Raw genomic sequence first — 24,816 nt, forward strand, 5'->3', positions numbered from 1 at the left:
CATGTCCATCACCTCACATACTTATGATTTCTTTCTGATGAAAATATTTAAAATCCATTCTTTTAGCAATGTGTTTTAATGAAATATATATTAACAATAGTTCTCTTGCTATGCAATAGAACACCAGAACTTACTTGTCCTAACTGAAACTTTGTACCATTTGACCAAAATTTCCCCTTTCCCCATCCGCTCCCCCTCTACTCCCAGACTCTTATAACCACAATTCTACTCTCTACTTGTATGAGTTCAGAGTTTTAGATTCCACATATAAGTGAAATCAGGTGACATATGCCTTTCTATACCTAGCTTATTTCACCTAGCATAATGTCCTCTAGCTTCACCCATGCTGTCACAAATGACAGAATTTTGTTCTTTTTTAAGAATGAATACTATTACATTGTGTATACATACCACTTTTTTTAATCCATTCATCTGTTGATGGGCATTTAGGTTGTTTGCAAATCTTGGCTAAGTAATGCTGCAATGAACATAATTGTGCAGACAGCTCTTCAACACACTAATTTCAATTCCTTTGGATATATACCCAGAAGTGGGATTGCTGGATCATATGGTAATTCTATTTTTTGTTTTTTTTTTTTTTTTTTGGAACCTCCATATTGTTTGCCAAAATGGCTATACTAATTAACGTTCCCACCATCAGTATACGAAGTTTCCCCTTTCTCCACATCCTTGCCAACACTTGTTATCATTCATCTTTTTGATAGTAGCCATTTTAACAAGTATGAGGTAATCTCATTATGGTTTTAATTTTCATTTCCCTGATGATTAGTGATATTGAACTTTTTTTTATATATTTGTTGGCCTTTTGTATGTTTTCTTTTGAAAAATGTCTACTCAGGTCCTTTGCCCATTTTTTTAATAGGGTTATTTGTTTTCTTATTATTGAGTAGTTGGACTTCCTTATATATCTTGGGTATGAGCCCCTTAATTCATGTATGACTTGCAAATATTTTCTCCTAATCTGTAAGTTGTCTCTTCACTCTGTTGTTTCCTTTGCTATACAGAGCTCTTTGATTCCATCCCATTTGTCTATTTTTGGTTTTGGTGACTATGTTTTTGAGGTTATATGCCCAGACCAATGTCATAGAGTTTTTCTCCATTTCCTTCTAGTAGTTTTACAGTTTCAGGTCTTCAACCTAAGTCTTTAATCCATTTTGAGTTGATGCTTGTATAAGGGGTGAGATAAGGGTTCAATTTCATTCTTCTACATGTGGATATCCAATTTTTTCAGCACCATTTATTGAAGAGATTGTCCTTTCCCCATGTGTGTTTTTGGTACCCTTGTCAAAAAATCAATGGACTGTAGATGTATGGTTTATTTCTGGGCTCTCTATCCTGTTCCATTAGTCAATATGTCTGTTTTTATGCTGGTACTATGCTGTTTTAATTACTAAGAGGGGACTTCAAAAAGTTTATGGAAAATAGAAATATAAACACAAAAATAAAAACTTTATTTCTCAACATAAGCTTTATCAAGGTCAAGACACTTTTGTAAGTCATGAAACCAGCCCTTTAGTCCATCCCTAAAACACTGAGGATCCTGTGAATTTACCCATGTCAATGCAGTCTTTTTTACATTACTAACTGAAGAAAAATGGGTGCCCTTTAAAGATTTTTTAAGATTAGGAAACAAAAGAAGTCAAAAGAAGCCAAATCAGGACCTTAAGGTGAATACCTAATGATTTCCCAGCAAAACTCTCCAAAAAATTGCACTTGTTTGATGAAAGGAATGAGCAAGAACACTGTCATGGTGGAGAAAGACTCTCTGGTAAAGCTTTCCCGGGCATTTTTCTGCTGAAGCTTTGCCTGACTTTCTCAAAACACTCTCATAATAAGCAGATGTTATCACTCTTCAGCCCTCCAGAAAGTCAACAAGCAAAATGCCCTGAGTGAGCATCCCCGAAAACTATGGCAATGACCTTTGCTCTTGACCAGTCTGCTTTTGCTTTGACTGGACCACTTCCACCTCTTGGTAACCATTGCTCTGATTGTGCTTTGTCTTCAGGATCATACTGGTAAAGCCATGTTTCATCACCAGTGATAATACAATTCTTCCAAGAAATGCTTCAGGATCTTGCTCCCACTTAATATTTCCCTTGAAAGCTCTGCTCTGGTCTGTGGCTGATCTGGGCACAACAATTTTGGTACCCAGCAAGTGGAAAGTTTGGTCAACTTTAATTTTTCAGTCAGAATTGTGTAAGTTGAACCAGCTGAGATGACTATGGTGTTGACCATTGTTTGTGTTGTTAATCATCAATCCTCTTCAATTAGAGCATGGATAAGACGATTTTTTTTTTCCTCATAAATTGACAGAGATGGTCTGCTGCTGTGGGTCTCAATCCCTTCTTTAAAAAAGTTATCCATTTTGTAAACTGCTGATTACTTTGGGGTATTTTCCCATAAACTTTTCATCAATGATTTTACCATTCTTCCACCCAAGCTTCACCATAAATTTGACATTTGCTCTTGTGCAATTTTAGTAGAATTCATGTTGCTCTGATAGGGGCTCTGTTCAAACTGATGTCTCATCCTTCTTAGTGCCTCAAACTAGATCCTGTTCATACATGTTATAACAAGTTAGTATGAGTTTATTTTGGTATAAAAAAATTTGAAATCCATGCATAGTTTTTTCATAATACTCATTTTCCATGAACTTTTTGAAGACAAGCCAGGTAGTCTGATGCCTCCAGCTTTGTTCTTTTTGCTCAAGATTGTTTTGGCTATTGGGGGGGTCTTTTGTGGTTTCAAACAAATTTTAGAATTTTTTTCTATTTCTGTAAAGAATGACACTGGAATTCTGATAGGGATTGTATTGACTCTGTAGATTACTTTGAGTAGTACAGACATTTTAGCAATATTAGTTCTTCCAGTCCATAACGTATCTTTCTACTTATTTGTGTCATCTTCAATTTCTTTCATCAATGTTTTATAGTAATCAGTATATAGATCTCTCCCCTCCTTAAATTTACCCCTAAGTAGTTTTTGATGCTATTGTAAATAGGATTGTTTTCTTAATTTCTTTTTTAGATAGTTCATTGTTAGTGTATAGAAATGCTACTGATTTTTGTATGTTGATTTTGTAACCTGCAATTTTACTGAATACGTCTATCAGTTCAACAGTTTTTTGGTGGAATTCTCAGGGTTTTCTATACATAAGATTGTATCATCAGCAAACAGAGACAATTTTACTTCTTTCCTATTTGGATACCTTTTATTTCTCTTTCATTCCAATTGCTCTGGCTAGGAATTTCAGTACTGTGTTGAATAGAAGTGGCAAAACTAGGCATCCTTGCCTTGTTCCTGATCTTAGAGAAAAAGCCTTCAACTTTTCACCAATGAGTATGATGTTAGCTGTGGGCTTGTTGATTCCTTTTTATGCAAAATGAATGAAGAGGACCTCTAGACTATATTCGTTGTTATGTTTTTCCTGTCTACTGGTATATTGCTGTATTACACTGTGCTGAGCATGCATTTCTTCTTGTCCCCTTCATAGTGCACTCACATGCCCCATTCCCAATTCTACACTGTCTGTATACCTGACCTCTAATAATAGCTTCAGATGACCTCATCTGCTAGAGTAGTAGTGTCTACACCTTAATTATCATGCTCACTATCAGTAAAAATTTTTATTAAATTAATTAAAATATTTGTATATCAACATAAACATGTACCATTTAAACTAAAATATTATTATACTACAAAACATAAAATTAAAAACAAAAGTTAAAAATAATACTACCAGAAGTCCTAATATTTTCTTCACACACTCCAGTAAGTAATCTTAGGTACCTCCCACATTGAAGAGCTTTGATTTATACAAATCATATCCTGGCCACACAGTTATTGACATTACCAGTTAATATTTTCCCCCATATAAGTACACTAACCATGATGGCTATACTAGGTGGATTGGCCATTCCCATATACTAGTTAACATATTTCTATGGGCTGGACTCAATAACAAGCAGCATATGCTCTGTTAGCTCTCAGGTCTGATATCCATGGAAGGAGCTATATAGACCATACCCTCCCCGTGATTTGGGGTGGAAAATAATTAAATTTTGGTAGAATACCTCTGATCAAACCACAACTATTTCTGCTCCAGTAAATTAAAATAACCTTTTCCTATGATCCTTCAAAATACTATATTCCTTGTTGCAAATCTTTCCCAGTCCCATCTTCAAATAGCTGCAAGAATAAAATAGTATCTTCAGGATGAATGTTACTGAGACCAATAACAAAAAGATTTCAGCATTTTAACCCTTTAGCTAATGCCTGTCAATACTTATTTGTGGATAAGTTATATTGGATTGAGAGGAGCTATTCTGGGTACTCGGAAGACTTTCATTCTAATGTTTCAGCATCTGTGGGCTAAATATTATAATTAGGCATTTACTTCAAGATTTCTGGCCATGTTAAATATAGCTAACATTGTCAAGTTTGTTTTCCATACTAAGCAAGAAGGTTGCAGGGATAGGAAGAGTAATTAAGTTACCAGGCAAGATATTTCATTTTTAAAAGATTTGATTCAGTTGTGCTCATTTCATTTTTACTGATTTTAAGAGAGAATATACTGTCTGCTCCTCATGCTTCCATAGGGAGGGACTTTAGTTAGAGTAACACTCCTGGCCTACTTCTCCACTTCTCATTCCCTCTTTCTTCCCCAGTGGAGAAGGGGTGGCTTATCTGATTAGTGAGTTAAGGGGAAAAACCTAGGTATGCAAGGCTCAGCCAATTATAGACACAGGGAATGCATTCTGACCATCCTTCGTGCAATAAGGGCTCTGCCCCACAATACAGACCAGCAGTTGCCTAACTCAGCCTGTAAATGAGTAGATAAATTTAATTTTCAGGTAAAATATTAGATAGCCCATTATGGCCACACATAAAAGTCATGTTCTCCAATTTAGCATTGATAAAGCTGTTATTTTAACCATTATCTATCTGACTTCTAGGCCTATTTCTCAACTGCTATGGTTTGGATATTTGACCCCTCCAAACCTCATGTTGAAATCTGAGCCTCGATATTGGCAGTGGGGCCTAATAGGAGGTGTTTGGGTCACAAAGGTAGATCCTTTATGAATGCTTGGTGCTATCCTCCTGGTAATGAGCTCCTGCTCTGCTAGTTCCCTCAGGGCTGGTTGTTAAAAAGAGCCTGGTATCTGCCTCTCTCTCTGTCTTGCTGCTGCTCTTGCCATGTCATGTGATCTCTGCCCTCAGCTGCCCTACGTTCACTTTCCACCATGAGTGGAAGCAGCCTGAGCCCTTCACCAGAAGCAAATGCTGTGCCATGCTTCTTGTATAGCCTGCAGAACCACAATCAAATAAACCTCTTTTCTTTATAAATTTCCCAGCCTAAGGTATTCCTTTACAGCAACACAGACTAAGATATCAACTCATTCTGAACTCTAAAATTTTAACAATATTTCTAAATAGGAAGATTCCAGCTCATCAATACATTTTTCCTCAACAATGACTTAAGCTATGAGATAAATATACAACCTGGACTCAAGCAATCATCCCACCTTGCCCTTCTAAAACACTAGTATTACAGGCATGAGCCTGTAGCCACCTCCCCATGCTGGGCCAGGGAGGGAGCGAGAAGGGCAGGCACTCACACACACTATGACTGGGTGCCGCACAACCCCTGGCCACCAGGGGATCCAACACACCACCAGGCTGCCACAGCCAACTAGCACCTCAGCAGCCCTGCCCATACTGCATGCCACCCAGCCACCGTGGCACCGCCCCCTCCACACCACCATAGACCTGCTCACCACCAGCTGCCCCCCACTGCATGCCACCACTGCTCCTGAATGAAGTGAATGTTCACAACCCTGATACCTGCAGCCACTGTCTAAATAGTTTCGCTAAGCCACCACTGCTGCTGCCACAGGTAGACCCGAATAGAGCAAACTCTCACATCACCCATCTCCACGGAGAGGGACTCACCCAGCTCCCTGCCAGAGCTTCCAACTATGGCCTGGGGACCAATCTACCACTCTGCACAAACATCCCCCGACACTGGCCTTGGACTGTGAAAACCACAGAAGAATGGGATGACGCAGGAGAACAGCTGCATTACAGGCTCTCAATGCATCCAGCCAGGTCAATCCTCCCAAGCAGGCCACAAGTGTGCCATCTAGGGAACTTCCCTTCTATTCACTTAGCAGGAGAGTTCCCAGCAGAGGAGAATAGGTGTACAGCAAACTTAATCTGTCTTAAGCTGAGAGAAGAGGTTTCAGATGAAAAGGACCCAGCATAAAAACTCTGGCAACATGAAAAAACAAATTGTTTCAACACCCCCAAGGATCACAATAGGTCTCCAGCAATGGACTTCACCTAAAGGAAATTGTTGAAATATCAGATATGGAATTTAGAATATGGATGGCAAATGAGATGAAAGGGATTGATGAAAAAGTTGAAAGCCAACACAAAGAAACCAAAAAAATAAATCAAGACATGAATGCATGAATGAAAAATACAAAAACTCATTAAAGAGACAGATGACATAAGAAAGGGTATAACAAAGCTTAAAGAAATGAAAGAGTCATTTAGGGAATTACAAATACAGCAGAAAACTTCAACAGACTAGACCAAGCAGAAGAAAGAATTTCAGAGCATGAAGACAAGGCCTTCAAATTAACCCTGTCAGTCAAAAATGTAGAAAAAAGAATAAAGAAGAATAATCATGCAGAGAAATATAGGACTATGTAAAATGAGCTAATGTAAGAATCATAGGTATGCCTAAGGAAGAAGAAAAAAAAAATCAAAAAAGCATGGAAAATCCATTTGAGGGAATAATTAAGGAAAATTTCCCTCGTATCACCAGAAATTTAGATATCCAGGTACAAGATGGTCATTGAACACTTTGGAGGATTCATAGCAAATAGGACATCACCAAAACACATAGTCATCAGTCTGGCCAAAGTCAAAATAAAGGAGAAAATCCTACAAGCTGCAAGGTGAAAGCAAAGTAATTTACAAAGGAAAACCCATCAGACTAACAGCAGACTTCTCAGCAGAGACCTTACAAGCCAGAAGGGATAGGGGTCATATTTTTAATCTTCTTAAAAAGAATAACTACCAGCCAAGAGTTTTGTATTCTGCAAAAGTAAGTTTCATAAGTGAATGACAAATAAAGTCTTTCCCAGACAAGCAGACACTAAGGGAATTTGTCACCACCAGACCTGCCCTACAGGAAATGCTCAAATGTGCTCTATACACAGAACAGAACAATCAATACCCACCAATATAAAAAAAAAAAAAACCCGGGAGGAGGGTACAGGTATATGCATACACAAAGTGTAATACACACCACCCAAAGGATGGACATATTTGAAACTCGGACTTGGGTGGGGGGGGCAGGGGCAAGAGCAACATACGTAACCTAAACATCTGTACCCCCATAATATGCTGAAATTAAAAAAAAAACCCAAAAGTTAAACTTCACAGCTCTTATAAAACAGTAGCATAAAGGGGAAAACAAAACATGGTAGCATTCAATATGATGCACAGAGCAGTATCTCACATATCAATACTAACATTGAATGTAAATGGTCTTAATGCTCCACTTAAAAGATAAAGATTGGCTGAATGGATGAAAAAATACAACTCAAATATATGCAGTCTCCAAGAAACCCATCTAACTCACAAGGACTCTCACAGACTCCAGGTAAAGGGACAGAAAAAAAATATTCTACACAAATGGAAACCAAAAGTGCAGGAGTAGTTATTCTCACATCAGATAAAATAGGCTGCAAATCAAACATAATTAAAAAAGACAAAACTAGTCATTATATAATGATAAAGGGAGCAATTCAGCAGGAAAATACAATAATCCTAAATATATTAATATATGCACCTAACATAGGAGTGCCAAGATTCACAAAACAAATTCTACTAGATCTAAGCAAAGAAATAAACAACAGCATCATAACAGCCAGGGACTTCAACACTCCACTGACAGATCATAAAGGCAGAAAATCAACAAAGAAACACTGGACTTAAACAGGACTTTAGAACAAATGTAACTAATGGACATTTAAAGAACTTTCTACCCCAAAACTACAGAATATAAATCCTTCTCATCAGCACATGGGACATCTTCTAAGATAGATCAAATGTCAGGGCCATAAAACAAGTCTCAATAAATTCAGAAAAAATGAAATCATACCATGTATCTTCTCATACCATAGTGGAATAAATCTAGAAATCAACACCAAGAGGAACTCTCAAATCTACACAAAGTCATGGAAATTAAATAACCTGCTGCTGAATGATCCTTGGGTCAATGATGAAATTAAGATGGAAATCAAAAGATTTTTTGAACTGAATGACAGAAGACACAAGCTTTCAAAAATCTATGGGATACAAAAAAGCAGTACTGAGGGCGAAGTTCATAGCCTTAAATGTTTACATCAAAAAGACAGAAAAATCACAAATTAACAACCTCATGTTGCACCTCAAGGAAGCAGAAAAAGAACAAACCAAACCCAAAGCTAGCAGAAGAAAAGAAGTAACAAAGCTCAGAACACAACTAAATGAAATAGAAACAAACAAACAGAAAGATACAAAGTAACAATGAAACAAAAGGTTCATTCTTTAAAAAGATAAACAAAATTGATAGATCACTAGCTAGATTAACCAGAAAGGGAAGATAAATGACTCAAAAAGCTCAATCAAAAATGAAAAAAGAGACATTACAACTGATACCACAGAAATACAAAACATCATCCATGACTACTATGAAAACCTCTATGCACACAAACTAGAAAACCTAGAGGAAATGCATAAATTTTCGGAAACATGCAACCTCCTAAGGAAGAAACAGAAATCCTGAACCGACCAATTATGAGTAGCAAGACTGAAACAGTAATAAAAAATTTCCCAACAAAAAAGAGCCCCAGACCAGACAGATTCACAAGCGAATTCTACCAGACCTACAAAGAATCAGCACCTATTCTACTGAAATTGTTCCATAACATCAAGAAGGGAATCCTTCCTAACTCATTCTACAAAGCCAGTATCACAGTGATACAAAAGCTAGGAAAGGACACAACAAAAAAAGAAAACACAGACCAATCTACATTATGAACTTAGATGCAAAAACTCTCAACAAAATACTAGCAAACTGAATTCAACAGCACATGAAAAAGATAATTCATCATGATCAAGAGGGTTTCATCCCAGAGATGCAAGGATGGTTCAATATATGCAAATCAATAAACGTGATTTGCCACATAAAAGACCATATGATCATCTCAATAGCTGCAGAAAAAGCATTAGATAAAATCCAGTACTTTTCATTATAAAAAACCCTCAATAAACTATGCCTAGAAAGAACATACCTCAAAATAATAAAAACCATATGCGACAAACCCACAACCAACATCATACTGAATGGGGAAAAGTTGAACGCTTTTCTGCTAAGAATTGGAACAAGACAAGGGTGCCCCCACTGTCACCACTTTAATTCAACATAGTACTAGAAGTCCTAGCCACAGCAATCAGGCAAGAGAAAGAAATAAAGGGCATCAAAATTGAGAAAAAGGAGGTCAAACTATCCCTGTTTGCTGACAAACATTGTTAAAATGTCTGTACTGCCCAAAGTGATTTACAGATTCAACGCAATTCCCATCATAATACCAATGTCATTTTTCATGAATCTAGAAGAATTAATCCTAAACTTTGTATGGAACCAAAAGAGTCCAAATAGCCAAAGCAATCTTAAGCGAAAAGAACAAATCTGGAGGCAACACATTACATGACTTCAAATTACACCACAAGGCTATAGTAACCAAAACAGCATGGTACTTGTATAAAGGTAGAGGCATAGACCAATGGAACAGAATGGAGAACCCAGAAATAAAACCATACAGCTATGACCAACTAATTTTCAACAAAGCAGACAAAAACATACACTAGGGAAAGGACAACCCATTTAATAAATGGTGCTGGGAAAATTGGATAGCCATGTACAGAAAAATGAAACTGGATCCCTATCTCTTACCATAAACAAAAATTAAAAATGAATTAAAGGCTTAAATTTAAGACCTGAAACCATAAAAATTATAGAAGAAAAAGTAAGGAAAACTCTTCTAGTCATTGGCCTAGGCAAAGAATTTATGACTAAGATCCCCAAAGCAAATATAGCAACAACAATAATAAATAAATGGGATTTAACTAAATTTAAAAGTTTCTGCACAGCAAAGGAAATAATCAACAGACTACGTAGACAACCTATAGAATGGAAGAAAATATTCGCAAACTATACATCTGAAAAAGGACTAATATCCAGAATCTACAAAGAACTCAAGCGAATCAGCAGGAAAAAAAATAACTCCATTAAAAAGTGGACAAAAGACAGGAACAGAGTTTTTGTCAAAAGAATAGACAAGTAGCCAACAAACATATGAAAAAATGCTCAATCTCACTAATCATCATGGAAATATAAATTAAAACAGTGAGATACCACCTTACCCCTATTGTAATGGCCATTATTAAAAAGTCAAAGAACAATAGATGTTGGCATGGATGCAGTGAAAGATGAATGCTTAAACACTGTTGGTGGTACTGTGAATTGGTACCACTTCTATGGAAAACAGTATGGAGATTCCTCAAAGAACTATTATAAAAGTAGGCCTACCATTCAACCCAGCAATCCCACTACTGGATTTCAACCCAAAAGAAAAGAAGTCATTTATAAAAAAGACACCTGCACTTGAATGTTTATCATAGCATAATTCACAATTGCAAAGATCCATATCAACCTAAGTGCCTATCAACTGATGAATGGATAAAGAAAATGTGCTATATGTAATACCATGGAGTACTACTCAGCCATAAAAAGAAATGAAATAATGTCTTTTGTAGCAACTTGGATGGAACTAGAGAACATTATCCCACGTGAAGTATCTCAGGAATGGAAATACAAACATTGCATGTTCTCATTAATAAGAGGGAGCTAAATGATGGGTATACACAGTCACATAGGGGTGTAAAGCAGCGGTCCCCAACCTTTTTGGCACCAGGGACCGGTTTCATGGAAGATAATTTTTCCATGGACGGGGGTCAGGGGGATGGTTTCAGCATGATTCAAACACATTACACTTATTATACTTTATTTCTATTATTATTACATTGTCACTTGCCACTCACTGATAGGGTTTTGATATGAGTCTGCAAACAACTGATTTATTATGTTCTCTGTGCAGTCGAACCTCTCTGCTAATGACAATCTGTATTTGCAGGCACTCCTCAGTACTAGCATCACCACCTCAGATCACCATGCATTAGATTCTCATAAGGAGTGTGCAACCTAAATCCCTCACATACGCAGTTTACAGTAGGGTTCACACACCTATGAGAATCTAATGATGCCACTGATTTGACAGGAGTTAGAGCTCAGGCAGTAATGCAAGTGATGGGGAGTGGCTGTAAATAACAGATGAAGCTTCCCTCACCTTTGGCTTACCTCCTGCTGTGTGACCTGGTTCCTAACAGGCCACAGACTGGTACCAGTCCATGGCCCAGGGGTTGGGGACCACAAGGGTAAAGGACATTGGAACTAAGAATGGGGGAGGATGGGGAAGAAGGTGAGGGATAAAAACTTACCTATTGGGTACAACGTACACTACTCTAGTGACGGCCACAATAAAAGCCATTCAGCATTATACAATTCATTCTTGTAACAAAAACAATTGTACTCTCCTTATATTTTGAAATAAAATTTTTTTTAAATGTTTAAAAATCAGGAAAAGAAAAAGATTAATCATACCAAGTATTGGTGAAGATTAAGCAGAACATTCATTCACTGCTGGCGGGAACATAAATGATACAACTACTTTGGAAAACAATTTGTCAGTTTCTTAAAAAGTTAAACATAACCTACCATACATCCAGCCATTCCACTCTAAAGTATTCCCAAAAGAAATGAAAGCGTATGTCCAAAGACTTCTGCATGAAAGTCCATAGCAGCTTTATAAGGAATAGCCAAAAATTGGAAACAATCTAAATGCCCATCAGCAAGTGAAAGGATGAACAATTGTTGTGTATCCATACATTGGAATACTATTCAGCAATAAAAATAAACTACTGACATACCATTGATGAATCTCAAAATAAATATGCTATGTGAAAAAAGCCAGACGAAAAGGGGTGTGTGTGTGTGTGTGAGATTCCAGTTACATAAAATTCTAGAAAATACCAACAAATCTATAGTGAGAGAAAGCAGATCAGTAGTTGCCCTGGGACAGACAGAGGCAACAAGAAAGAGAAGGAGGGATTTGAAAGGGACACATGGAAAACTTCTGAGTGTGATGGATATTTTTATGATTTTGATTGTGACAATAGTTTCAGAGGTAAGTACATATGACAAAACTTATCAAATTATACATTTTAAATAAATTGTACATTTTACATTATACAATTTATTTTATGTTCATTATTCCTCAATAAAGCTTTTAAAACTAATTTAAAGAAAAAATAACTATTACATTGAATTATTAAATATTTCACTTTGAAAGTACTAAGAAGGAAAAATAGTGCCATAAGAGTAGTATATAATAAGGGGTAACCTAGTCTGAGGAGTCAGAAAAGCCTCCTTTAGAAAATAGTATTTAAGCTAAGATTAGAAGGATAATCAGTAATTATCCAAGCAAAGACCAGACAGGAGAGTTCAGAGAAGTAACAGTGTATGTAAAATGCACTGAGGCCAAAAAGAATGTGACACTTTCAAGGAACTTTAAAAGACAAGTCAACACAGAGGAGAGGAGGGGTGAGTCTAATCTGCTAAAGAAGCCAAATCATGCAGACATGAGTTCTAGAAAACCACAAGTAACTTACTTTATAAAATTAGGATCTTAGAAACACTCAATTTAAATTATTTTAAATTCCTACTATATGATTATATATTTTAAAAATGTAAAGATAAATCCATTGATATAAATTATCCATTATAATCTTACTTTGAAATGAAGTCTTGGGGCCTGGGAACATTCAATTTAATTTTATAGTTATTGATAGTTTCCTTACAATTAATAAAAAGAATTCCAAATATATTTGTCTTTATACATGCATATATTTTTTAATAGTAGCTTAGGGAAAATGTTTAAATATTTAATCCTGCCCCTTTTTGTTTATAACCTAATTCCTAACATATCCTCATTTTGCTGCCACTGGAAATAGAATACTCCCATTATAAATGTGTGAAATTCAGTATCCAAGTTTGACTAACCTAAGAAGTTAAAAAAAATTATCTATATACATTGAATAAGATTTAATAGATGACTTTAGGAAAATATGTTTACAATAATAAATTTACATCTACAAATAATTGACAATATAGTGATATATTTTCCAATCTCAGAGCATTGATTTAGGTTATATTGTTTACCTAAGAAAAATGAGAAGTCATAGGTTCCAAAGCCATATTAGCAAGAAAATGTCTAAGGTTGAACACACAAAATATAAATTTATAGAAATACAAATCTCAGCTACTCTACAAAAATAATTCTAAAGAACTAGTTTCTCAAAGAGAATGTCATTCACGCAAATAAATTTTAATAATATTTTCTAGCCTAACATTACACTAAGCTACTCAAATAAATACAATTTGAATTAGAGTCTATCATGCCCTTGATTATTATATCTCAAACATATTTTCTTATTCTCAGTCCTAAGTCCTATAGTATAGCCTTAGCTGAAAATCATTGTTCCTTTTGTTTTACCTGTGTGAGGAATGGCTTATAATTCTGAGTGTTTTATTCTTTTCAAATGGAAACAGAAGACTGGAATCAATGCTAAGAGAACTGAAGTACCACTTTTGATACTATATTTGCTTCTTCATTTCTTCCCCCAACCGTCAATCTTCCATCCTAAAGAAGCATTTGAATAATACTTTTATTCCCTAGTAAAACCCCTGTAGTAAAAAAAAAGCTAAGTTACCATGGAGCCAACCAATTACTTTTGACACCTGATTACCAAGATTGATCAATCATTTTTGATGTCTGTTTGTAAGGTTGCTATCCTCCAATTTAGTAAAAGACTTTCAAAGATAATTAGTGAAGTGAGAATTTCTAGTTAAAGTCTTTCCCACTGTGATATTACTTCAAATGCCAGCTAGAACAAGCTACTATCTTCAAATAAACCTTTCATAGCTTAGCATGTATTTTACAAAGAATTCTTTTCTTCTAAATATGATTCTTCTCTTTAACATTAAATACCAACATTTTCTTTATCCCTAAGAGTACATAATAAAACACAGATAGTTGTACCATTTATATTTACTCTAATTAGTAGCTTGCATTTCACAGAAAAATGCAAAAGCATCTACCAATAGAGTACAATGAATCATGGAAAATAACAGCTTCCAAGGAAATTATGAATATTCAATGATTAATGCAGAATTTATTGTTATTTAACTATATCTATATTAAATATCTATTCTTCTTTTATTCACTAATGTATTTTGTTTATGAACACCATCTCTCAATGTTACTTAATCTAGTTTTAACTTAATCTGTGATCTTTCAAAGTGGGACAACGTCTGCTAGTGAGGTCACAGGCTGCTGATCCAGCTGATTAACAAGTTCCACTACTTTAAAATGTAAATTTCTCAGGACTGCAGCAATTTTTGTCCTTTTTAGACAAATGGAGCAAATCCACCTACACACAGGCCAATATCCCTAAATTACATACAAATGAAGCAATCTCCCTATGTAAAAAAAAAAAAAATGGATATGGCTTTTTTTCACTGTTGGCTGCCAGTTTATATGTTCAAAATTCTCCTGCTAGGTAAAGAGACTGGTTGCTATTGTCACAGCAAAAGTCTAAGAACACTTGAGTAAAAAAGGCTGCTAACAAGCACAATTCAGTAAGATCTCTTTCCTCTTCTTGAAACACTTTTTAAACTTTTAATTAACACCTCTCCCAAATTAAAAAAAAAAAAAGTATTTAAAAAACTATGGTACTGTGCTTACTTGTAAAAATATTAACCCTAGAAACATTTCAACCTATTATGACAAAAAAATTTCATAAAACTTCACTTTGAAATTTCACTTTCAAAAACCAGCAAATTAATTTAAACAAATTAATTTAAATAGTAGAATCTACCTAAAATTTTTAAGTGCCATTTTTAAAAAAATACATTTTTATATTGAGTTTTAAGGGGCATTGTTTTAATCAGTTCATAGTAAAAGTAAAAAAAAGAAAAAAAAAAGAAAATATGCTGTGTTTAAAACTCCAGGAAATTGTCCTAGAATACATAAATAAGGTGAACCATATTCTTACCTTTGGCTTTAGAGCCCAACAGACAATTTCACCTAGATTTTGCTATTATCCTGACAATAAATATTAGTTACGTACAATGTGTATTTTCAGAGCCACAAACCATCCAGCAAACTTCATATGAAGTCTCTAGAAGACTAAGAAGCTTTCTTAATGACTGTTAATCTGCAAGTTATCAGAAGGCTACCCTAATAGCTTTAACTAACTTATTTGTTTACTTCCCCTACACCACCTATTTCTTTTTATATCAGGCAGGAATGTAATAAACATCAACCAACAGGGGGAAAGTATCTCTACCTTAGTAAAGCAAACTCCGTAAGCGCCCTGAGCTTCAGAAAAGCCAAAGTGGTGTTCCCACGTAATAGCTGATAGTGAATTAACCAGTTAGAAAAACCCATTATCTCCACCACATAAAAACGTTCTGGTATTTCATCCTTTTATCTAACCTAAAGTCACCTTGTATTTCTCAATCCAAGATTGTCTAGCAAATTAAATACAGCACATTCGCTAAAAGTACACATTCTGGAGTAAAGCTGGCTAATTTGGAATCACAACTTGGCCCTTTCTAACGTGTTATGTTGGGCAAGTTACTTAAAGGCATTGTCTTGATTTCTCTCCGTAAATGCAATTCTAGTAACTCACAGAGTTGTTGTGCGGAACAAATGACATAAAGCGCTCAGGACAGTGTTTGGCACATAGCGAGCCCATCATAAACTCTTCTTATGATCACTATGATGATTACTAAATAAACTAAAATATTAGCAGGGGTCACCTCTACAGAGAAGAGTAGGATGGGGGAAGAAAGAGGTACCGGTGGACCATAACTTTGAACCTTTACCCTTTTGTATTTGAATTTTTCACAATGCGCATGTGTTTCATGAGTTTTTTGCATAATTTCTGATTTAAAAATATTGTCCTAACAAAATGGTGTTTGTAATCGTAACTGATTGTGAAAATGTTCGTGCTCAGCAGGGAATCAGAAGTCGCTGCGGACACCAGGAACGCTCAGGAAAGGCTTCGCTCCACGTCGGTCAATGCTCCGAGCGGGCCCTAGTGTCCCCGGCGCGCCCGGGGCTGGAGGGGCGCAGCGCGGACCCCGCTCCCGGACGGGGGATCCGAGGCCGCGGCGGGGGAGGCCTCGACGGGAGTGGGACAGGGCTGAGGTTCGGGGTCCGGAGAAGGCACTTACTTGAACCTGCCCTGGCAGTGCTGGCACTGGTCCCCCACCCAGCCCGGGTCGCAGAGGCAGGTGGAGTTGACACAGCGGCCCGAGAAGCAGGAGCCCGTCCTCTCGCACGGCTTGGACTGGGACACCTGCGCGTAGAGCGCCAGGTAGAGGAAGCCATAGCACAGCAGCCAGCTGTTCCCGTCCAGCAGCCAGGAGGAGGCGCCCCCACCGCCGCCGCCGCCGCCGCCGCCGCCCGCCGGCCGAGCCCTCCACAGCCCCCGGGCCGCCGGCTGCGGGGGACCGGTGCGGGCCCGGCCCCCCGGCTCCATCTTCCCCAGAGCCCCTGCCCGGCGGGGCTGCGCTCGCAGGCGCAAACGGGGATGCTCCTGAGAGGAATTCTGGCCGGAGAAAACCTCGCCGCCGCCGCCGCTTCTCCTCCTCCTCCTCACCGGCGCCTGTCCCAGTCCCGCTCCCCGGTCAGGAGGGACAGATCCCAACCGCTGTCGCCTCCGCTCGGCTGCCTCCAGTCGCTCTCCGGCATCGCCGCCCAGTCTCCTGACCTTGTCCTTAGCGGGCCGACCCCACAGCCGCAGCACCCGGGCCGGGCCAGCGGCAAAGAGCAGGCGGCGCAGGCTGCGCCCGGCTCTCGTGAGGGGACCTGACCGGGAGGAGGAGGGGACCTCGCGCGCGGCCCCGCCTCGCCCGCGGCCCGCGCCAACTGCCTCAGCTCCGAGAGCCGCGCGCCCGGGAGGGCGGGGGCCGAGCGGGAGCCCCGAGGTGGGCGCGCCCAACGCGGAAGGGGGGGAACGCGGAGGCGGCGGTCAGCCCTGCAGCGCCCGCCAGGCGGCCAGCGGCCAGCCAACAGCCTTCCGCTCTCCGCGGCCTTTAGACAGCTGCTGGGGCCGCGGCTGCAGCCCGCGGTGCGTTAGGCCGCCCCCGACCCTCGCGCGTGCCCACGCTTCCCCCCACGGGCCCGGCGCCGTGGTTTCGCCCCGCCCCTGACAGGGACCCGGGACTCCCCCCGCGCGCGCCCACCCCGCCCGGCCCGCGCGCTGAGGGGAGACTGGCCCCCCAGGTGTGGCCCGCGTGCCCGCTGTGCCCTTCCCTCAGCGTGCCGGGGAACCCGGCCCCACCCGCGCCACGCGCCTCTGGAGCTCCACAAATGAAAGAGCGACACGGGCTTCGCAGCTTCAGCAGAAAAGAAGCCCTTCGCGTCCGCGGTCTACAGCTGCAAAAGTGCAGTGCTTTTTCCCTAGCGCTTCCCCCTCCCTCAGCCCCATCCTTCTCCCTATTTCTTCTTTTTTTCCTAAAAGAGAGAAACTCCAACAACACACAAAGGGCTGAGCGTGTGCAGCAGGCAAAAGTCTTAAAGGCACCGCAGTCCGACCACGTTGTGGGGTCTGCAAGGACTGGGAGGGGGGGCGATTAGGAACTGCGAAAGTCGCGAAGCGGTTTCCGCGGAGGGACCTCCAAGGGGGAGCCATTTCTTCCTCGGAAATAATGACTCCCCCGCCCCCAACAAAGAACTGCGAGGATCGGAGCCCCGAGCGCGCCGCCCCTTCCAGACGCTGCCTCGGAACCCCACGTATCTCCTTTTCTGCTTGTCAGTGTTTCCTCCTCCATCTGGGACAATATTCTGCCTTGAAAAATATTGCAACATCGGGGCTTTTTTTCAAAAAAACAGAAATGATGGCCAGAAAAGAGCCGTTTTCCTTCCTCAGCGGCAATCTTTCTTCCTTTAGATGACTTTCCAAGATTTGATGGCATATGCTGAAATTTTTGCTTTGTACTTTTGTGCCTTCTCTAAACAGCCTTTTTATTTGAACCCTTGAGAAAGGAAGCCAAACACAAATTGCAGCCATGTATCCTCGAGTTACAGCAATGTTGCTGGAACCCCACCAAAGAGCAGGCAGTTAAGAAAAAGAATTTGAAATCTACCAAAGGCATTTCTGACAGAAAAAGAAAAAAAAGTTTTAGTTGTAACCACATAGTCATAATATTATTGTTAAGATTCAACTCATGTTTATTTTGCGTCATCTCTTTTAATCTCTATTATCCCCACTTCGTAGATGAAATCCTCCATTAACCCCATTTTGCAGATGAGGAGAGAGTGACTCAGAAAGATTGAAATAATTGGTCCATGGCAGGGTAGGAGTAAGTAATGAAAAGAGCTTTAAACACAAGTCCTCTGACTTCTGTGCCTTTTCCACTATTTATTTACCAGGCTGCTTCTATTAGCAGATGCTTTGTTCTTCCTTTGGTGACTAAAATAAAAATAGGTGTTGGCTTGGTTTACAAATACCTCAGCAGTGACTTCAGGAGGAAAACAAAGGTCCAGAAAGAGGTGGCTCCTTTGCAAGTAAAAAAGAAAACGATGATTCTCACTGGTATAACAAACAAATTGTAATTTCCACCGATTATCAGTAGCAGCAATGTCATCATCAAACCTAAAATTAGGATGGCCCCTTTTCCTTTCACATCTTTTCCACATCAGGATGCCCCTTAGAGACTTCTTGAGATGGGGGAAGAAGCAGAGGAAAAAATTCTGCAAAAACCAGTTAAAAGGAGGATGTTGTTCTAGATCACACCTTTTAATTTCCATGACTATGAAATCCAAAAGAACTCTTTCTAGTGTCAGCCACACATGAACAATCTCTGCTGCTTTTTGATTCTTCTTCTGCCAGCCAAAGTTTAAAGTCAGCCACATCTTTCTCACATCTAATGTAGAGTCGCTTTCAGACATGTGGAAAGTGGCCAAGCTCTTAAAATCCTCAGTGAGTGTGAAGGTAATTCAAAGGGTGCACTGGAGTTCCTGTAACAAGAGAGAGAGAGATCACAGCTCAGCCACATACTGACTGTAGCCTATATTTAAGCGAAGGGGGTTTGCCCATTAAAAATACATATCTTTTTATCGACTAGCCACTATAATCAGCTTAATACTTCCCGTTACACTGAAGAACATGTGGCTCCACAGGCCTCCTCTCAACATTGCCTTTAGATCAAGCTGAAAATATTTAACTTATATAAAATTATTCTCATAAGGACTTTACAGAATTTCCACTTACCCTATATTATATTTCTCTTTCACACTCTTTTAGTCAACACTTACTGTTATGAATTTAACCAAGAGAAAACAAAGATGAATAAAGCATGATTTCTAACCCTAGATAAGCTTATCTTCTATCAGGCTCACTAGACTGTGAGATCCTTGTGCAGTTGAGTGTCATGTATTTTACAAATGTATACACAGAAAACTTAAATGATTTTAAATTGTCACATAAAACGTCAATGGCAAAGCTTGCCTAGAATCTTGAGTTATGTTTCAGTATCTTCTATAATCAAGAAATTTTAAAGCCTCCAATATGATGTTGTCTTTTTTCCCTAAAGAAGTAGAGTCAGCATCCTAGGAGTGCTATTCGACACTGAAATAATTCATAGCATTGGTAATAGCAGTCATAAATCTCACAGAAAGGTGAGAATTTACTCCAAAGAGGTAGTGGGGGGAAAAGTCAGTTTTCCTGAAGTAGGATGAAACTGTTAAGAATTATCTATTAAAATTTCTCCAAAAGGAAAGATTTTCTTTAGCCTTACATCAGGACCTTTAGATATTTTGAGGAATGTGTCTCATTTTCTGTTCACACCACGTAACAATAGTATTATAATATGATGGGCAAAAATCTAAGACATCACATCACTGAATTGTTTGAAGGAAATTCAAATAATTTTTTTTAAAGAACAAAAGAAACGATAGATCCAATATCTTTTGATTGCTACTCAAAAAGTAAAAGATGCTATTTGGACTAATGAACTGAGAGCAGACTCTTCTCAGTTGCTTAAATCAAGAATGTTCTCTACTGTGGCTATTGTTCACTCTTTGGCTCCTATGAAGCTTCTGAAAGCAGCCAAGATAGTGAGTGCTGCAGATAGCCTGGCATCAAGGGCTAGCAGTACATTCATTCAAAGGGACCCATAGTGCAAGTGGGGCAGCATTTATAAGACACTGAAAGAGCATTAATGGTCTATGAGGTTAGACAGCAAAGAAAAAAATCAAGTTTAGGTACTCATTAAAAAATTACTAATGGGGCTGGGCGCAGTGGCTCACGCCTGTAATCCTAGCACTCTGGGAGGCTGAGGCGGGTGGATCGCTCAAGGTCAGGAGTTCAAGACCAGCCTGAGAAAGAGCGAGACCCCGTCTCCACTAGAAAATAGAAAGAACTTATCTGGACAACTAAAAATATATATATAGAAAAAATTAGCCGGGCATGGTGGCGCATGCCGGTAGTCCCGGCTACTCAGGAGGCTGAGGCAGGAGGATCGCTTGAGCCCAGGAGTTTGAGGTTGCTGTGAGCTAGGCTGACGCCACGGCACTCTAGCCAGGGCAACAGAGCCAGACTCTGTCTCACAAAAAAAAAAAAAAATTACTAATGATGTTAAAAATGGTCATATGGCTATAATCTGAAAACCACCCCTACCCACAACCAAAATATAACAATCTGCTTTCTCTTGGATTCATTCTTTTCTTCCATCAGTTTCTCTTGCTGTTTCACTTGCAAACACACACATACACTCTGATTTTTGTGCCAATTTTTCAACATAACACGTTTAAAACATATTGTTATAAATAAATCCAAGGAAATTAATCCAAAGATTATAAATTCACTATGCTGGGCTAATACATTTTTTTAAAACTGGGAAATAAAATGAGCATCCTTAAACTTTTCATCCTAAATATTCAGACTTGTTTCCAGAAAAAGTTGATTGCCAATAGTCAATTACAGAAACTTGTCTTTTGTGAAATTTAATTCCATAAAAATATGGGCTAGGACTTTCTGTTAAACATAGTGGATTAAGTATGTGCATTTACTTCTGCTCCCTTCACAAACTCTACCAACATGACGGGAAATTTTTTAAAAATATTTTTTAAAGGTATAAACTCACAATGACAAAGAAAAGAACCAACTTGTAGATGAGCAGTGACAATGCATTTGGAAGGAGAAAAGAGAATGGAGAAGTGATAACTAAAACATACACACCTGCAAGAAATGAGTAACCTGTTTGTCCTGAGGAACTCAAGAAAGCCTCAGGACTCAGAGGTAAGAGTTACCATGGAAAGAAGAGATGGAGCCTGAGAAAAAGGGGAATGGTTAAGGGCAGAATAAAGACCCATAGTCCCCTTCCTCAACCCAAGAGGCTGAAGACTACTCCAAACCCAACCTGGACAGGAGGTTTAACAACTTGGGAAATTGAATCAGAAGCTCCAGACTTGGAGCATCAGGCATAATAGAAGGAGGGAGTGAAGTACACAGCTGAAAATGGAGAGGTTAAACGAAAATCTACATATTGAATGGTAAAATTTCCCTGTCCTCTTTTCCCATCTATCCCCAGAACACCTATAACCAACTGAATAACTCTCAGGTGGAAAACTGAAGGATACTTACCGCCAGAAGTTGATCAGTTCCAAGACAAAAGATACTGCCATTTGGAGTTACCCAACCAGAAGACGAGCCAGCCTCCAAAGTGAAGCCTGATTGTCAGTAAGCCTTATCTGATCCTTTTTTTCATGATTTCCTCTCAAATAAAGCCCATAAAGTTCCAGTAGACATAAAAGATAGAAGCCAAAACAGAGAAAAGGAAAGTCAAGCACTAAAAGTTGGAAAAATAAAGTCTAGGAAATCTCTTAGAAATTAGAATGAAAAGGTAAAGAAAGTTCTTCTTTATCATGGAGGGAAAAAGTAAGAAAATCAGAGGATTCATTAATGATTATGTATAATAGATACTACTGTTTTAAATTAAGCATTTATCATTTGAGTACAGCTATTAATATGATAGTGCATTAATGCACAACATATATAGGACAAAATTTGTTTGTATCAGTTCATCAAAGTATTAACATAAGGAAATTTCCTAGAACTAAACTCAGCCTTTAGATGAAAGACCCACCATAGCCTAAAACACTGAGTAAAAAGACTCACAAATGGAGGGGGGAAAGGCTAATGCAATGCATTGAAAGTAAGAATAGTATTAAAATTCTTAACAGTAACCTGAATGCTAGAAGCAAGTAGAGATAGAAGGGAAAATTATTTTCAACCTAGAATTCTATATCCAGCCAAGGTATCAATAAAGTGTAGGAATAAAGACATTTTTAGACATGCAAGCATTCATAAAATTTATCTCCCAGTGTACTTTTTTTTAGAAAACTACGGGAAAATGTAATAAAGGAAAAAGAGACTAAACATAAGAAAATCATGAGGGGCTATTCCAGGATGACAGACACGTTGTGCCCCAGGCCAACAGAGCAACCAGTCCAACCTGGCACTAGAGAGCTAGGGAGGGAGGTATCCAGGAAGATCATGGGTAAGAGTGTTCAGGATTGTTTGAGCTTTTGTAAAAAAATATTAATAATATGTGACACATCTTGGAGTATTTGTAGAGAAATGGAATAAACACATAGATAAGCAAATGAACAAAACAATGCAATTGTTGAGTAGAAGAAAAAATAAAAACCTGTACAAGATGACTTAGCAGTAACCAATACTTACTTACATAGTCATAATAAGGTAAACACTGACCATTGATTTAACCAAAAATTATAACGTATCTCTTTTTAAAAGATAGAAGCAGGGAAACTGTAATGCTTAGTGGTACACTAAAAGCTTAGACTTCTCCACTATGCAATTCATCCATGTAATAAAAAAACCATTTGTACCCCCTAAATCTATTAAAATTTTTTAAAAAGAGGGAAAATAGGGAAAAAAAGAAGTAATTACATGTCCAAAATTGATAAATCCAGAAATAGCGGTATAATCATACCACATTGAAGAAAAGATTTGAAAGCTGCCTCCTAGGGGATAGGAAAGAGGGGCAGAAGATGCAGCATTTTCCTGCCTGAGCAAGAGTGAGACCCTGTCTCTACAAAAAATAGAAAAGTTGGCCTGGTGTGATGGCATGTGCCTGTAGTCCCAACTACTCAGGAGGCTGAGGCAGAAGGATGGCTTAAGCCCAGGTGTTTGAGGTTGCAGTGAGCTATAATGATGCCACTGCACTCTAGCTGGGGTAATAGAACAAGACTTTGTCTCAATTAAAAAAAAAAAAAGGGGCATTTTATTATAAGACTTTTAGTAGATTGATTGAAACTTAAAAATGAATTCTAAGACAAAAATAACAAATAAATATGTGAGTTCATAAGAAAATACAGACAGTGGCATGGAATCTAAGACTCATAAAAACGTGGGTTTGATTTCTAATTCTGCCACCTATATGCTGGTTACCTTTGAGTGATTCGTTAACCTCTATGCCTTTGTTTCCCAACATATAAAATGGGAGCAGTCAAACTACATATCAATGTCTATTTCAGGGCTGTGATGAGGGTCCAAACAGGATAATATAAGAAAGCACCTAGTAAATGGCAAAGCACTAAACAAACTTTGATATTTAATGTTCACCAAAAATTATTCTTAGGAACAGAACTAATTCCATTCCCATATGAGGGAAAGGATTATTGAAAGGGATTTGGGTCAATGCAAAAACAAACACACACAAAAAAACAGGTAGAGCTACAAGAAAAACAGATAATTTTAAAGATGGATCTAGTCCGAGATTTTTATTGCCAAGGCTCAATAAAATTGTGTCTTGGCCAAGGTCATATAACAAGTAAGTAGTAGCAGAGGCAGTACCAAACCAAACAAAAAAAGGACAAAGAATGAACCTTGAACCAAAAACTCAGAACCAAATGAGAGTTCACCAGAAGAATTTAAGGCATAAATTGAAAGCCCAGCTGAGTCTGTGACATAACAGATTATCAATTAATATCAATTAACTGGCCGATTACACTTCCTGTATAAGTATGGAGAGAAAAGCCAGACAGAAAATAAGCATGCTTAAAAAAAAAAAAAAAAGCAATTAGTCAAGCAGAGTCTGCAGAAGAATATTCCTCTTGAAAATGGAAATGTAAAAATTTGACTTATTGAATCAGGAGAGGGTGCGAGAAAGAGGAAAGAAAACAAAGGAAGAAAGGGCATGGCCCAGTGACTGACAAAATGTGTCAAGAAGTGCCTAAATTTGGAACTCTCCAAGCTATTGCAGGACATCTAATAGGTTTCCTCATCCTCTCTTCCTTACGATAACGTTGAAAGGAATGAGGGCATACAGGAGATAAAAGGGTCAGGGACCTTTTCTCCATTCCATGCAGGAAATCATTTGCTGGCACTCTCTGTCATAAAAAGGGGGATCAAAACCTTTTGTAAAATATAGTTCTATCAATAAAAATGAACATAAGTTCACTTGGAATCAAATAACAAAAAGGGAAATATCTCGCTATTTTATTTTCAGAAATCATAATT

General features: G+C 38.5%; 1 protein-coding gene across 1 annotated transcript in view; it reads right to left on the reverse strand.

Moving 5' to 3' along the window:
- Positions 1-16,806, reverse strand: part of ATRNL1 (attractin-like 1) — a 739,312-nt gene extending 722,506 nt beyond the window's left edge. The window contains exon 1 of the mRNA XM_012663875.1: positions 16,499-16,806. Coding sequence (XP_012519329.1) covers positions 16,499-16,806 — 308 coding nt within the window. The remainder of the gene's footprint in view (positions 1-16,498) is intronic.
- Positions 16,807-24,816: the final 8,010 nt, after the last annotated feature.

The sequence above is a fragment of the Propithecus coquereli genome, unplaced genomic scaffold (assembly GCF_000956105.1).
Source record: "Propithecus coquereli isolate 6110/MARCELLA unplaced genomic scaffold, Pcoq_1.0 Scaffold84, whole genome shotgun sequence".
Taxonomy (NCBI): Eukaryota; Metazoa; Chordata; class Mammalia; order Primates; family Indriidae; genus Propithecus; species Propithecus coquereli.